Source organism: Condylostylus longicornis, unplaced genomic scaffold (genome assembly GCF_029603195.1).
Source record: "Condylostylus longicornis isolate FDR11 unplaced genomic scaffold, ASM2960319v2 ptg000042l, whole genome shotgun sequence".
In the NCBI taxonomy this organism is placed as follows: Eukaryota; Metazoa; Arthropoda; class Insecta; order Diptera; family Dolichopodidae; genus Condylostylus; species Condylostylus longicornis.
This window is the reverse complement of record NW_026578011.1, coordinates 1,066,540-1,082,952: the sequence shown is the minus strand read 5'-3', so window position 1 is coordinate 1,082,952 and position 16,413 is coordinate 1,066,540. Positions and strand designations below refer to the sequence as shown.

Here is a 16,413-nt window from a genome sequence, read left to right as displayed (position 1 = left end):
AATAATTGAAACAGTTTAGAAATTATGGAAAAACGTTACAGTTTTTAAGTAATTAAAAAATATTTGAAGATTTTTTATTACGAATTAATAAGAGTAATTTATCTAACTGAAAAAATTTTTTTTCTTTGATTTTTAAGAGCAGAATAAATTATAGTTTATATTCAGTTGTTTTTTCTGTGAAATTTTTATTCTACACAAAAAAAATCTATCCATAAATAAATTACACTAAATATAACTTAAAAGTATCATTTAAATAAAATAAAATAAATTAAAAAAAAAAAAACAAAAAGAATATTGCTTATAATAAAGCAGATAAAATTTTTGTGCATAATAAAGCAAAAAAAATAATTGAACTTTAAGCTGTAACATATTACTATCTATATTCTGAAACTTAATAGAGGAAGAAATAAAATTAAATTATTATTATATTGATTTTGTAAAATTAAATTAATGTAAAAAGAGAAAAAATTCACAAGATTTTATAATTTAAATTGAATAAAATTATGAATGTATTTATGTATATGTGATTGCTTCTATTTGAATATTGTACATAGTATACATATATAAGCTACATAAAAAAATATTTTAAAATTTATTGTTTAAAAATACAAAAAAAAAACATTATATTGCTAGTACACATATTATCTCATACTATATTTGCAAAATGGAACATTTAAGTATTTAAATCATTATTGTTTAAATTATAAAATCCTTAAAGCAACAAAAATATTTTTTTTATAATGGTGAAATATTAACTAAAATTTTGATGTTGTAAAAAAATCGTATTTATAATTTATCTATACAACTCATACGTTATTCTTTCATTAATGTTTGTATTTTGCATTTATTGCAAAACTTCGTTTTTACTTAAGAAAAAATGTATTACAAACAAGTATGTATCTATAAAAAAGGCATAAAAGCATTTTTTCATTTCTCTACTGAAAACAATATAAAATTTAACTGCCAAAACACAAACAAAAAAAGTAAAATAATTAAGTATGAATGTAGTGTTTCAAAAAATTACTGAAATATATAACAATTTTTTATATATGCATCTTTTTTTTTCTTTTTTGTGTTATTCCATTTATATTAAATCTATCTAGAGAAAAGAATAATCATGTAACTAGGTAAAATCAAAGAAAACTTTTTTAGAAATAACTTTTTATAACGAAGGTAACTTATTTCACTGAATTTAAGGTTACATGGACATATGTTCTGCAAAGGTCTTAGTTCTCCATGGTTTTTTGTTCGTCATCAAGACTTTTTAATATGGCCTTTTTTTGGGATAACTTTTGTGATAAACTCTTTTGATCCCTGAAATATTTTCTATTAAAGATATTGAATGAATTGAAAATGATAGATACATTTAAATTGAATCTAATTTACCCAGAATTATTTATAAAATTTTTAATAACTTCTGAAATTGCTAGAAAATCTTTAATCTTATTTTCCTGACTATTTGCAGATTTTTCAAATGCTTCATCTAGTCTCTCAAATTCAAATTTAAGGCAGGAAATTTTGTCTAATAAAACCTGTTTTTCTGCAACTAACTCCTCAAAAACCTAGGAAGCCCAATAAGTAAATTGAAGATTTTGCGTTTTTATGAAATTTAAATATTTTTTAAGATAAGAAGCACTTTAAACTAGATTACCTTTACTTTCGCAAACTTATTGTGTTGCAAAAAGACTGATGAATTTTCACACAAAGTTTCTTCGATATTTTTCATTGAGTATTTACTATTAATTTTTTCAATAGTTTTCATGAAAGAAATGATAAGCAGGTCAAGGGATTGAAGCTTTAAAAATAACTGTTCCGCTAAAATTTAAATTAATTTGTTATTACTCTTTCTAATATACATACAAAGTAAGGAAATGTACATACGTGTAGTTTCACATTCCTTTAAAAAATTAGTTTTCAATAAATTCGCATATTCATTTTTTTCGTCTTGGTATTGTTTTTCAATTAAATTTAGGTTTTCTTGTTTATCTTGAAGTATTTTTTGCTGTTAAAAGGAGAAAAAGTGTTAAATATTTTAAAATTAAATAGTTAAAGCTTAAACACCATATCTTTAAAAAGCTTTTCCAAACATTTTTTATGTTCCATATTTTTAGTTTTCGGATAAATTATATAGGGAGTTAAAAATTTCTCAAAAGTTTTATCTTGAAATCAAATTATAAAAATAGCAATAGGTTTCATATGTATGTACATCAATACTGTACTGTTTACAATCCGTTATTCATACAAAAAACTAAGTGATGATAATCATTCATATAAGTAACAAAAGAACTGTCAGATGACTTACAATTCACAATGGGTAAAAATAAATTAAAAGATTGCAGTAACTTCCCACAAAAATACCATGCAGTTAATAAGAATCAAGTAGTTGAATAGTTTTTCTAGTGATTGTCAATCGTCACTTCACACAAAAAATCCATTCAACTACTTGATTCTCGTAAGTAGAATTGCCTCTTTGTGGATAGTGTCTGTCAATCGTCAATCCAAAATCCGTATCAAATACGCTGAATGCTGTTTTTGTGGGAAGTGACCGTCAATCTTCTGAACGCAACTTTTCGAAATTGATTTGCAGGAAAAAATTCGTAACATATAGTTTATTGGGTTAATCATTTAGCTGTCAATTTTGTTCTATTTTATTAAATAAGAACTAAAAACAATTTTTTTGGAATAAAAATTTAATAATAAAAGCAATATACCCAAAAAAAAATTAATAAAGCATTTAAAGATTTTTTCATAGCTTAAGCATAAATTTTTTGTAAAAACTAAAACTATGGCTCTCAACGGTTGGTTGGATTTTTTTCAAAAAGGAAAGGTTTGTTTCTGAGTAGTACAATAATCCTAAAATATACATTTCGTTCTTAGACTTTTAGACCGAAAAAGCGATTTTCAAGCGGAACAATTCGGTATTCATTGCATAAGCAAGCACAGGCAAGCTTACAATCTGGCATAAATTTGAGACAAGTAGTCAAATTGCCAGCCGGGGAAAACTTAAATGATTGGTTGGCTGTGCATGGTATACTTTAATTTGTGTACGCAAATTATTTTTAAACTTATCCTAATTTTTTTAATTACAGTTGTTGATTTTTTCAATCGTATTAATTTGATTTATGGGACAATATCGGAGTTTTGTAATGAAACTACTTGCCCCACAATGTCTGGGGGGTCTCGTTATGAATATTTATGGGCGGATGGTGATAAGTAAGATTAATTAAATAAACTTTTTAGAGAAATATAATTATCTCAAATTATGTAGTTATAAAAAGCCGACAGCTCTACCGGCTCCTCGTTATATCGAATTATTGATGGACTGGATTGAATCACAAATTAATAATGAAAGTATTTTTCCTGTATCAACAGATGTTCCTTTTCCAAAATCTTTTGCACCTTTATGCAGAAAAATATTAACACGTCTCTTTAGAGTGTTCGTACATGTTTATATTCATCACTTTGATAGGATTGTCAGTATTGGAGCTGTAAGTTATTTCAAATGGTTTTTTTATACATATGTATCTACATATTTACCTATTTAGTCAAAAAATTTTTTTAAATATCCATGTCTTTACATATTTACTTATTTTGATTATACAAAATTAATGTCAAAAATTATATCATTTTAGGAAGCTCACGTAAATATGTGCTATAAACATTTTTACTACTTTGTTCAAGAATTTGAGCTGATATCCAGTAAAGAATTAGAGCCACTAGCTGTAATGACATCGAAACTATGTAAAGATTGTGACTAATTTTAAGATAAGAGATCGAATACTTACAAGGATTATTCCCTAGCATTTACGAACACCACTCTTTAATAGTTTTATTCCATAAGATTGTTTAGCGTTGTTTTAATTGATTTTATCTATTTTTGTGTATATACGTAGATATATAAGTACATATATTAAATAATATTTATTTGAATAGTTAAAATAAATAGGATTTTTAAAGTAAATTTCTTATAATTTTTTTCTGAAAATCCTGATAAAATATGTATACACACTTGACATAGTTCAGATTTATTTCCATAATTCTAAGTCAATTCAGGGTGTGCCTTTGTCATACGGAAGATAAATAATCAAAATAAATAGCTTTTTGTTTGATTGGAATGTATTTCTTATTGATTTTGGTTGTTGGAAAAATACATTTTCAAAGATTTGACCAGTGGAACTTGTTGTTACTTTATTAAAACTCATAAAAATTTTACAGCTTTAAATCTGTTTCAACCCTTTTTAAGTCTTTAATTCCATTATTAAGAACTTTCTGGAACTGAAACTGCAATGAAATAAAACAATTCGATTAAAATGTTTGGTGAAACGAATTTTTATTATTTACTCTTTATTTACAATTCTTTTTTACAGAATAAAGTAAATTTTTCTATTGAATAAAATACTAATAAACATTTCCTTAGTATAAAAGTAAAAGAACATATGTATAAATAAAAATTCAAACGTAATATTTAAGGGCACTTTATTACCCCTGCATCGCAATGAGATCCTAAATCAATTTTCAAGATTTACAAAATAAAATTTTATAGAAAATTTGAGAAAGATTATTCAGATTACACTTTCTCAACAAAAGCAACAAAGAAACATGAAAATTTTATATTAATGATTTCTTACATATTAAAATTTTCTTTTTTAACTAGAAATAATTAACATTAATGTTCTAAAAAGTTTATATTTCTATATTTTCATGATAATCCAGTCTATAACATAATTTTTATTAGTTTATGTGTCAATGAGCAGACATATACACAACGAATTCTTTTGTTACATATTTATAATTAAAATAAAACTAGGATAATTTGCCTTTGACATACATACATGTATACTCTTATCAATGACGAAACGATTGGCAATCGAAAGGAGCGCTTTCATTTTCCTAACCATGTGCAAAACAACATCAGCTTACGAATTATTTGAATACTTTCTTTCATTACTTTCAATATTTTAATTTAGCGCAACATTCGCTTAGATGGATTCGCTGTTGTTGTCCCCAATAATACTCATTTCTCAGTTTTCGATCGTGTCTTTATCGTTGGATTTAATGCTTTTTCCGGTTTCTTTGTTCGAGGTAATGTTGTGTAACTAGATGACATTATTTTTTCCTAAAATTAAACATGTTATTATAGGCAATTATTTTAAATTAAAAAGAAAAAATTACTTAAATCATAAAAAAAAAAATAAAACAGTGATCAAACTATGTATTTAAATTTCTATAATATGCAATGAATTAAATGTATGTATATACATATTTATTATTTTATTCGAAGTTTCGTAAACTTTTCTAAGCAAGAAATCATGTCAAATCCTTGTAAATCGTAATCTTTGTTATAGAATATTGTATATATATTAAATGTTGAAGTATAAGCACCAAAGAGCAGCATGAAAGGTTATTGAGTTACTCAAAAATCAATGAATGATAAGCTTATTTTGCAATGTATATAAAATATAGTGAATAAAAACAAAATTACAATGAAGCTCATAATAACCACTGTAATAATAATTAGTTATATACCCCATGCGAAGATTATCAACGATTTTTTATAAGAATTCGATTAAAAAAACGTTATTTTCAAATTTATAGAATTAATCTACAATAAAAATGCAAACATAAATATTGTTAATCTTGCCTTCTCAATAATCGCCAAGTTTTTGACATTTACTTGAAATCTAATTGCGAAATTATATTTGCGTTTCTTTTCCAAGAAAATCATCATCTGTTTTTGGTTTTGGTGATTCAGAGCGAAAAATAGATGGTAAGTAACTTCTAAAAATATTGCGTCTTGGTTTGTTTACTGGTTTCGGTGAAGGAGAACGAGAATTAGAAGTTGTTTTAGTTTGGGAACAATATTGGATTTGAGGAAATACAGCGGAAGAGGATGATATTGTAGGAGAAGAAGATCTTGATGAAATAGGAGTAACAGAATTTTGAGAAAGATTAGAAGTTAATAGTGTGCTAGAAGGACTGAAGTTGGAACTTAAGGTGGAAATCTTCTTTTTATCAGTAACAGATGCAGTTATTGGACTAGATGGTTCTTGTAAAACAAAAGGTTTAAAAATATCATGCGATGATTCAGTTTGAAATAAGTTTGAAGAAGAAATGTTGCTTGAAATTGAAGTTATTGAGGGTGGGTCAGGAGCTTTGCCTTTACTGTGATGTAATTTCGTATCTTCTGATAAAGTTAAAAAGTTATTTATTTCAATATTAGTATTCGGTTCTGGCCCATTATGGTTATCAGTTTTAGTTTTTTCGGAAACAAATGATAAATCTGGTGTCAATTCCGTTTCCTGAAATTCTTTCGTTCGTTCGTCATTCAATTTAAGAATATGTTCTTTCAATTTTGTAACACTGTCAACTGCTACTGATATATTTTCTTTTAAAGTAGACTTTGAATATTCACTTGCATCATTCGTTTTAGAACTTTCTTTGTTTGAAGTTATTTGGAATAATAATGTACCTTCAGAATTTGTTTTCAGAGTATCCTTTGTTAATTTATCAGTAACTTTTGGCTCATGTGGAACATTTTCATCATGATTTTCTCCTACTAAATTTCTTGTATTAATATTTTTTTCTTCAAGTAATTTGGAGTTGTTTGTTTTCATGTCAAAAACCGCAGTTTCATCAAATCTGTCTAAGCTTCTGTCTTCGTTACTGCCTACCGATATTGTATCTTTAAATTCATCATCTGATATTTGTTGTGCTTCAATTTTTGTTCCAAGCTTTAGAATCTCATCTCCAATTTGACCATTTTCAAGCCATTCACAAAACATTTCAAATTTAGATTGCATTTCTGGGTGCATTTGCGTAGATATAGTTAGAATTTGCCTATCGCTACTTTTATTATCTATAATATTGTTTTTATCTTCTTTCAATATTGTAGAAGACAAGTTTTCATTATTTAAGAAGGCTTGATCTCTAGGTTCTTTTAAAGTTGTTTTATTAAGTGATAATCCTAAATTAGTTTCCAAGCTATATGAGTTCTCTTTGGTGCAATTTTGTTGAGATATATTAGAAATTTGTGGTACATTTTCTATTAGAGATTGAGAACGAATAAAATCAAAATTAGGTACAAAATTTTCACGCAAAATATATTCATTTTCATCATATTCTGAGAAATTTTCATCCTACAATTTTTAAATTAAAACCAAATAAAAAAACAAAAATTAAAAAAAAAATAAACAAATAAAAAAAGACTAAAATTATATTTACCTCTGGTTTTTTTGCTTTAAATCTGAGCCCCTTTGAACTCGTCATCGAAGATGTACGACTTAGTCCACCTGATATTGGCTCAGCACTAGAATATCCAGAACTAATATCATCAGTCGATTTAATATTGTAACTGGAAAACGAAAACAAATATTTACCCACTAATACAAAATATTAATTAATATCTAAGTACTGTAGTGTATCTACAGGTCCTTTAGCTCCAACATCTATTTCAGAAAAATACATTCCTGTTGAATGTCTAGCACCAGATGAAGATGATCTACCTACTTGGGTACGTGGTCGTAAGCCACGATGTTGGGGTCTCGTTAATTCGTCAACCTTTTGAAAGAGTTTAAAGTTTATATTTTTACATCTTTTTTATAATAAATTGTTAAAATTGTTAACCTCGTCTTGTGTTCTATGGACGTCTGGCTCTGATAAGTCACTCAAACTATAACTCCTTCGTATAGTTTGGACTAAATTACCACCACCCTAGAATTAAGAATCGTACAATTTCCTTCAAAATTTATTTAATTTTATAAATATTAAATAAAATTTCCTTTTTTTTATGTTTTATAATGACGAATGAAGTTTGGAATGAGCAAATTAAACAATATAAATTTTTACTCAAAGAACATATAAATAAATAGTCATGCATTATGCGATTTTATTATATTATAATGAAATTTTTCTTTTATTTTATATTTGTAAGTTATCAAATTTATAGTTTAAAATTTTAACATTAAGATTTTTAGTATCATTTTTTTTTTTTAAAAACATTTAACATTTAATAATTTTTATTTTAATAATGTAAAATTATGTTTTTGATTCAATAGCTTATTTTAAAGACAAGAAATTAATAAATTTTATTAAAATAAATCAAAATATTTATGATATTTTGCTATACATATTTGTATTAATGTCTTTATTCTGTAAATATAGAAAAATAAAAAGTAGAAAATTATGTAAATATAAAATATTTAACAAAAACAGTAATTTTTGTGAACTATTTTGAAAAACTATAAAATTAAAAAATTATATACATAAATACGCAAGTTGTAAGTTCGTTTCATTTATTCAGATAATAAATTCAGATAATTAATTTGTTAATTTTAAAATAAATTAAATATCGTGCATACACATTCGAAGGGTATTAGAAATTTTACACTTTTATTTCGTTTGTAACGCTTAGAAATAGACGATTGACACACAGACACAAGTATATTATTTTAATTAGCGCAGAGTTTAGAATCGATTTAGCCATTAGTATCTGTCTGGTTGTCCCTCCCAGCGATAGCTCAAAAACTAATTTAGTAAAGTTCACCAAATTTTCGCAAATGATTTATTATAGTAAATGATAAAAGCATATTTAAAATCTATGTGATCGAGGGAGTTGGCAGGGTAGCTTCCATTTTAATTTTCAATGTTTTTCAACTGAAATTATGGAAGCTAGAGTATCATAATTAAAAATTTTTTCCATTAGAAGTATCTATTTGAATTTAAATTGGTAATTTTAAGCAAAATCGTATTCTATGAACTTTGTTTTCTCATTAACATTCAAGAAAGAAATTTTTACAAATTTTTCTTTATTAAATTTCAAATTTTAAATTTTTAATTGAAACTGTTGTTTAATAACACTGTATATGTACAATATGTAAAATAAGTGAACACAAAATATTTGTAATCAAATTTTTTGTTAACATAATTTTAACTCTTTTATTACCAAATTATTTGAAGAAAATTACTACAGATATGTATATAAACCTTAACAAACTATAAAAACTATCTTAACGTCTATAGCAAAATCAATAAAAAAAACTCTGATTTATTGAAAGGTTATTTTCAATCAAATTCATATATTAATTATAATTATTTCAATTATGACGAGATCATAAAAAAAGTTGCATACGATTGTACAGAATTTGATTCTCAGCAAACTAAAAGTAAGAAATTTTTTTTGTAACTAAACAAGCTATTAAGTAATCAATCGAACAAAAATATTATAATAATACATATTATCTAACTTTTATATTTTAATTATATAAGTGAAAAAAAATCTAATGATATTTTTATTTTATTTATAGCTTGATTGCGTATCTCTCTTTTTACTCACCGAGTGAAAAGAAAATGAGTGAATGTTATATATATCATGTACATCTAATGCAATTTTCATTTGAAAAAATGTTTTTCATTTTGCGTACATATCACTTTTTTTCTAAAAATATGCAACATTAATTCAACATCGAATTATTTTATACTTAAACACGGTAAGTTCAGTTGATATTTTAAGTTTATTTTAGCAAAAAATTGGAAATGCCAATTGTGAAAAAAAGTAATTTTATTGAAAAATGGCATGTGTATTTAACCAAAAACACGAGAATTCTAAATTAAAAAAGCCTAAAAAAGAGAGATACACAGTATATCTCTTTAGTTAGGCTATGTATTTAAATTCAAATATTTGTGGTATTCGCAACTAATTATGAAATAATCTGATTCGCTATGCCTAAAAAATGTGAAAAAGGGAAAGAATGTACATTTTTATTTTTTTAATCTTTTCATTAAGACATTACTTTTATGAATTAAATCTTGTTCATATTAGAAAATTCAAAATAAGTTTTTTTGGAACAGAAAAAATAAATTTAAAATATGATTTAAAATATTAATTCATAAAAAACCCTTATATGTATGTGTACAATTAAAATTTAACTTTCGACATTGCAAATACAAAATTAATATAAACGTATGAACCTTTAAATTTCATAAATAAAAATAAACCTAATCCTTATTTCCTCGCTGAGTGTGTTCAATTTTCATTACTTCAGTTTGCCTATGTTTCATCCCTTTTTCCACAAATTAAATTTGGAGTGTTGCAATTATGAAATTTCTGTCGTCTGTTTTGAATCTAAATTTTTTTAAAATTCTGGAACTATTAACCCTGAGACATTTTTCTTTGTTTTTTTTTGTCATTTATTTTTCGAATTCTCGTTCACTTCATATAAAATACGTTAATTGTACTAAATTCTTTTAATATTATTAAAAAATAAATGATATTTGTTTTTATGTTATATTTGTTTTTCTTCAAAATTTAATTTCAAATATACGTACATATGTACATGTAAAAAAGGATTTAATTTTCGAAAATGAAATGATGTTCAAAAGTAATGTGATGAAGTTGTAAAATCAATAATGTGAGCCAATAATTGTTGAGATGAAACGAAACTTTTTTAAAGGTATGAGATTATTTAAAAAAAAAATGTACATAAGAAAAAATGAAAATAAAGTACATATACATAAATGCTTTCGATAATTATTTTTTTTTCATATTATTCAATATCTATATGCTGCTCAATATTTGCCGCTAGTTCTCTTAAACGTTTGCGTCCCTTAATTGGATAAAGATTACTTCCAGTTACTGTTTGTTTTTTATTATTTATGCTATTGTTTTGCTGGGATTTTTCATTTTTTGATGGAACTGATGCAGAACGTGTCTTACGCTTCGGTAAGACTCGACTACGTGCAGCACCCGATTGTACTACAACGGTTGATTGTAATGCTTCACTAAAATTTTCATCAAATTCATCGTAGGTTTCTAAAGATTGTGGTATAAAACGTTCATCATCTGATGATCCTTGATATAAATATTCATCTTGAAATTCAAATGATGGTGGGCATTTTATATCCATTGACTGTGAACGTGGCATTATATTGTCATTATTATTATTGCTTGATAAATGTTGATCATTAATATTATCTGTTTGATCACTATTTGTTGTCGAAATGGTTGCTCTATTTCTTAAACCATATCTTGACGAAATAGCATTTTCGGAGCGACTTGATGTTAACATACGTCTTTGTTCTAATTGCATTGATCCTTGGCCAAATGTCTATATTATATATATATATACATATATAATGATGAAAATTTTAATTTAGGAAATGGTTGGGCAAATTAAAATTAATAGAAAAAAAGAAATTAAAAAAAAAGGATGGGAAAAAGTATGTATGTACATATAAAAAATGATATTATTTTTAAATTAAAATCATAAGGAATTGTTTTTTCTTGTATTATTCATGTAGATTTTAATTAGGATAAATTCAATATTTTCGGATATAGGTTTTTTTAAGAATTTTACACAATATTTTTGGCTAAAATCTTCATAACATTTTTTTGACTATTTAGTTTTCTTTTTCTAAGTATTTAAAGTTTTTTGTAAGTTATAATAATTTACATTGTTCTCACTTTGTATTTCGTTACAAAAAAATTTAAATTTTTTGGCAAATGTGACAGTTTGTTATTATGAATGGGGAATTCGATTAAAAAACTGGCGACTGAAAATACGATGTCGATGTATTGTGACAGATTTCATTAGAAGATAGTAAAATACCTACTTTCAATACTGTACAATGCCGCCATCGCTAATCCATCGCTATACATAATGCTAGCGAATACAAAATGCTAGCAAATTCGTCAAATTACCGATATCACGATTCGTTGAATGAATTAAATAATGAGAGTTGAATTAAATATTTTAACTAAAACAAGTACGTGTGTGTACAAATATAACAAAGTGAAACCTCCTAAGAATTTCATTTTTAACCTAAATATGTATGTATATTACTTGTTTTCTCTTTTTTTTATTAATTTTTAGATAAAATTAAAAATGTAAATTATTCATTATAATTTCAATTCACGGTTCAAAACTTATGAGCAGAACACCTAAAATATAATTTTTTTTTGTTTTGAAATTTATTGTTAAAAGTTAGAACGGAAACAGAGGTAAATTCAACATTGTTTTTTCAATTCAAATGTGATTCACCCGAAAACAAAAAAAAAAAATAAAATCTCAAAACAAATTTATATTAAATAGTTACCAGGTGAAACAAGACAAAAAAGAAAAAAAATTCAACATAACTTAGTATTATGGAAGTGGAAAAAAAAAAGAAAAATACAGATAACTTATAGAAAGAAAAAATGATTTTCAAATTGTTCCACTTTTGATATACTCAATATTAATTCTATTGTTATAAGTGTATTTTGTAATTATTTCTCGACCGAAACATTAAAATAGAATTACTAAATTTCAAAATATATAAGAACAAATATTTTAAACTCACATGTATGTACAAAGTTCAATAAGCTTTTCACACCTTCTACTTAATTTTAAACTAATTATTTGATTCTGTATTTATTACCTATCCAGAAATTCAGGAATATTTATGAAAATTTAAAAGAATTTAGAACCGGATTCGAATTGAACCGGATTTTTTTCGTGGTAAATTTTTGTGATAAAAGAAATTTATTTAAGTTTTGAAATTATTATTAGAAGGTTTTAGAGACATTTATTGCCGTATTTACATTTACTCATTTGCATACAGGTAGTGCACATATTAAAAATTCTAGCAGATATTTATAGATTCTCAAGAACATAATTCCAAATCATAAACAAATTAAGTAACATTTAAATAGTTTAAAATTCAGGGCAATGCATGAACATTAAAAAAATAAATTATCATAAAGAAATATTCAAAAAGGCTTAATATACATACTTATTTAAACAAATAAGTACGTATATTAATAAAATTCGAGGAATTTCATATTATTCTAAATCAATATTGAGTCAGTCTTAAATTATACTATTATTAGTATATTATATTATGCATTATATTATGCACGTCTTAGGAGTCATTCTTTTGGAAGTATTTCTATTTTTCATTTTCTTTTAATTTTATGATATTCATTTAAAAATTATTTGATTTATATCTATAATTTAATGAACCTATTTAATTCACGGCTGATGACCATTCCTCTTTCATATTATATGTGAATGTAATTTATTTCTTTTATTTTTGTTAAATTAAGTATTAAATTAAACTAAGAAAGTAAAATAAAATACAATGAGGATAATTCTGTTGCACACACCAAATTTCATTAATTATATTTCATTTCATTAAAAAAAAACAAAAATTTAAATTTTTTTAAACTGTAAATTCAATAAGTAATACAAAATACTAAGAAATTATACAGTGAAATTCATTCGAATATAGCAATAATTGACATTTTAAAAAATAATTTTACAATCGACACTATTTAGATATTTAAAATTTTGTTTTTGTAAGTATTTTTATTGAGTTAAACTTTATAATGCGGTCATGTTATAATTAAAAAAATTAAGTTTTTTTCTAAGTTGATGATGCAAAGGTCATAAAATAAATTTAAAAATGTAAAAATTTGATATTTATCCTCCATCCGAACTCAAAATTCGAAACTTCATAAATACAAAAATTAGATATATTAAAATTGTTAAATTCGTTACAATAATAAAAAAACCAAATTCATGAATTGAGAAGACAAAATATACTTTTATTCCAGGTGAATGAGCTAATTTTAAAAAAGATTAACAATGGGAACAAAATAATATTAATTAAATCAGTCAAATTTAAAACAATTTTTCTAAATATGTATAACATAATTTTTGCTAAAAACATTTGTTTTTTACTAATTATTTGTTTTTGGCAAATACACAATTATTGATATAAATAAATTTCACTATATTTATTAAAACTTTTCGCCTTTATCTCTTTTTCCTCAACACCAAATCTTTTTAGTTGTGCCTTTTTTCATAAATAATATGGTGCTAAATAATGAAAATTATTTTTAAAACATTCATAAAATTGAATTTTTTTTAAATGTTTATGTATGTATAGTATAAGTATATTAGAGCATATTATTATTATATTAGAAAATGTGCACATATAAAGTATGTTAAATCAAAATAAATTAATTTAAACAATGATGACAGTATAATTAAAATGACATCAATATTTTTATTTAAAAAAAATCATAAAAAACCCAAATTTCAAAATTGATTAACGAAACGAATTAAGAAAAAAACAGTCCGATTATTATATAATATCATTATAAATAAAATATTTAACGATAAATATAAGAAAAATCAACCAAATAGCCAAGAATTAAAAAAGAGCATCGTGGTTAGCCATAAAACATTTATAATATTATTTAAAATAAATAAAATTATAAATATATATGTATGTATAAATAATAAAAAATGCAAAAAAAATTCAAAATAAAAAAATATATGTATGTTGAACATGAAATTTTGGTAGTTTGTTAAACAAAATAAGAAATAACGACAAATGAGTTAAAATAAAGATAAAATAAAGAAAAAGTGAAAAAAAAAGAAAAAGAAAATTATATAAAATAAAATTTCATTAAAATTTTGTGCGTTTTTCTCTTAGTTTTATAAATATAAAAAAATTTTTTAATAATTCTAAGTGTATATTATATTATTTTTAATTAATTTAGGATTTATTTTTTTTAATAAATTCTTATAAAAGACCAAATTTGGAAGATTATAATAAGCAATGCAAAAACTAATTAATTTATATTGAAAATTAAATTAATTTTGTCAAAATTTAATAAATTAAATTTTAAAAGTTAAAATTTAAAATAAGTTAATTAAAAATTTAAAAGCAACATTTATAAAACATATGAAAATATTTATTAAAGAATTGAAAGTAACATGAAAAAATGAATAAGAAAATAATATAAAAAAAGAATACATTTTTTGAATACTATTAAATACATTTTAAATTTTCAAGAAGTAATAAAATCTACTTCTTTCTAAATAAAAAAAAATCTGTGTTTTTCATATTAAATTTATAATGTTTGTAAATTTTAATATTATCGGTCAAATAAATAATTTTGTTTAAATTTTTTTATTATATAAATTTCTAGTTCGATTTCATAATAGATGATTATTTAATCTTTTTCTGAATGGTATTAACACGTATGTACGTGTACGATATTTAAAAATTAAATTCATATACATATGTATGTATACATTCAAATCTTTATACCTTAAGAGCTGTTTGCATAATAACATTTGTTGCATAATTAACACCCTTAGAGCCAAGTTGTATAACAGCTGTATAACCACGTTCTTTTGCTTGGTTGAGGTACTCATCAATTTCCTACAACAAAAATACAAAAAAAAAATTAAATAACGTTTTTAAAAAAAATTTATTCGATACTTACTTGTTCCCTTCTAGTTAACATTGGGTGCACAAATTTTCGATACAAAACTGAGCTACCCTTTGTTGCAGGATTCAATAACCATAATACAACTATAACTTTTACCTCATAATAAAGCGGAAGCCATGATAAAAATATATCTGTAAAGGTTTCTATACATGTAAAAAATGCAAAAACTATCCAATACATCATCCATTTAACCTGAAAATAAAAAAGTATCAAAAATAATATCCTTATTATTTTTTATTATATTTTAATTTTGTTAAATTATAAATAATAGGTTACTTAATTATGAAATATTGAATTTAAAAATTAAACTAATTCTGTAAAATTAGATATTTTAGACTACACCAATTTAAAAACATACCAAAATTCAAATTATAGCTATATTAGGAAATATTTTATTAATTCAAATAAATTCATTATAAATTTTTACGATTTGAAAATTACTATACCACAGTCATTAATGTATACATACTGTATATTTTATTTACATAATATATTTTTGAGTGCAATTTTACCGAAAATTATGAAGAAAGAGTTTAAAAAAGTTAAAAGGCAAAAATTAATTTATCACTAATTTAATTTTGAAACGTTCGTTTTATATGTCTATATCTTTGATACGTAAAATCATGAATAAGAAACACCGTGTAAAAGAACCCTCGATTAATTTTTAATGCAGTATCGCATAAATTAACAGGTATCTATTCGCTTAATTCACAGATATTTCCAAACACGAATCTCCTTTATTGTCACCAAATTTCGATTAAAATTACATCCTCTGTTGCTGATAAAAGTGGGTGATCCGTCATTTATTAGGCAGAGGTCCTGTTTATTCTCCAACAAATCTTCTAGTTCGCGACCATTTTTGTTGTTTGTTTTGTTCCCCCCATTCTTGGCTTCGTGCGTTTTAGATATGGCGCAGAGGCGCTTTTAATGACTTCTTCTATGACTCTGAAATTGATCGTATTTGTCGAGTGCACATAGGTGTTGATTAACGTCACCTTTTTCGGGATACCTGGCAGGAAGAGTTTTACGGCTATGATTACTTCTTTTGTTTGTGTCGATATGTTGAAGGAATTTTTTGGTAGTTTTTATCAGTCAAAAAATTTGGAATCGATTTTGACGTTGTCAAAAAAAAA

At 24.1% G+C, this 16,413-nt stretch overlaps 3 protein-coding genes across 3 annotated transcripts in view; 1 reads left to right on the top strand and 2 right to left on the bottom strand.

Moving 5' to 3' along the window:
* Positions 1-1,084: 1,084 nt before the first annotated feature.
* On the bottom strand, positions 1,085-2,103 carry LOC129609994 (uncharacterized). Its single transcript, XM_055522288.1, has 5 exons — positions 2,062-2,103; positions 1,882-2,002; positions 1,652-1,815; positions 1,387-1,562; positions 1,085-1,314 (listed from the first exon to the last, which is right to left on the bottom strand). The coding sequence occupies exons 1-5, from the start codon at positions 2,101-2,103 to the stop codon at positions 1,227-1,229; spliced, it is 591 nt and encodes a 196-aa protein (XP_055378263.1). The 3' UTR covers positions 1,085-1,226.
* Positions 2,104-2,634: 531 nt separating this feature from the next.
* On the top strand, positions 2,635-3,961 carry LOC129610001 (MOB kinase activator-like 3). Its single transcript, XM_055522296.1, has 5 exons — positions 2,635-2,827; positions 2,878-3,028; positions 3,090-3,213; positions 3,269-3,488; positions 3,633-3,961. Exons 1-5 carry the CDS (start codon positions 2,786-2,788, stop codon positions 3,756-3,758), a joined length of 663 nt encoding a protein of 220 aa, XP_055378271.1. The 5' UTR covers positions 2,635-2,785; the 3' UTR covers positions 3,759-3,961.
* A 344-nt stretch (positions 3,962-4,305) lies between these two features.
* Positions 4,306-16,413, bottom strand: part of LOC129610009 (uncharacterized) — a 29,082-nt gene continuing 16,974 nt past the window's right edge. Inside the window, exons 2-8 of the mRNA XM_055522316.1 lie at positions 15,275-15,472; positions 15,097-15,210; positions 7,624-7,710; positions 7,412-7,557; positions 7,222-7,351; positions 5,642-7,136; positions 4,306-5,116 (exon numbers count right to left, since the gene is read on the bottom strand). Of these exons, the coding sequence (XP_055378291.1) occupies positions 5,694-7,136; positions 7,222-7,351; positions 7,412-7,557; positions 7,624-7,710; positions 15,097-15,210; positions 15,275-15,472 (2,118 nt within the window). The 3' untranslated portion in view covers positions 4,306-5,116; positions 5,642-5,693. The remainder of the gene's footprint in view (positions 5,117-5,641; positions 7,137-7,221; positions 7,352-7,411; positions 7,558-7,623; positions 7,711-15,096; positions 15,211-15,274; positions 15,473-16,413) is intronic.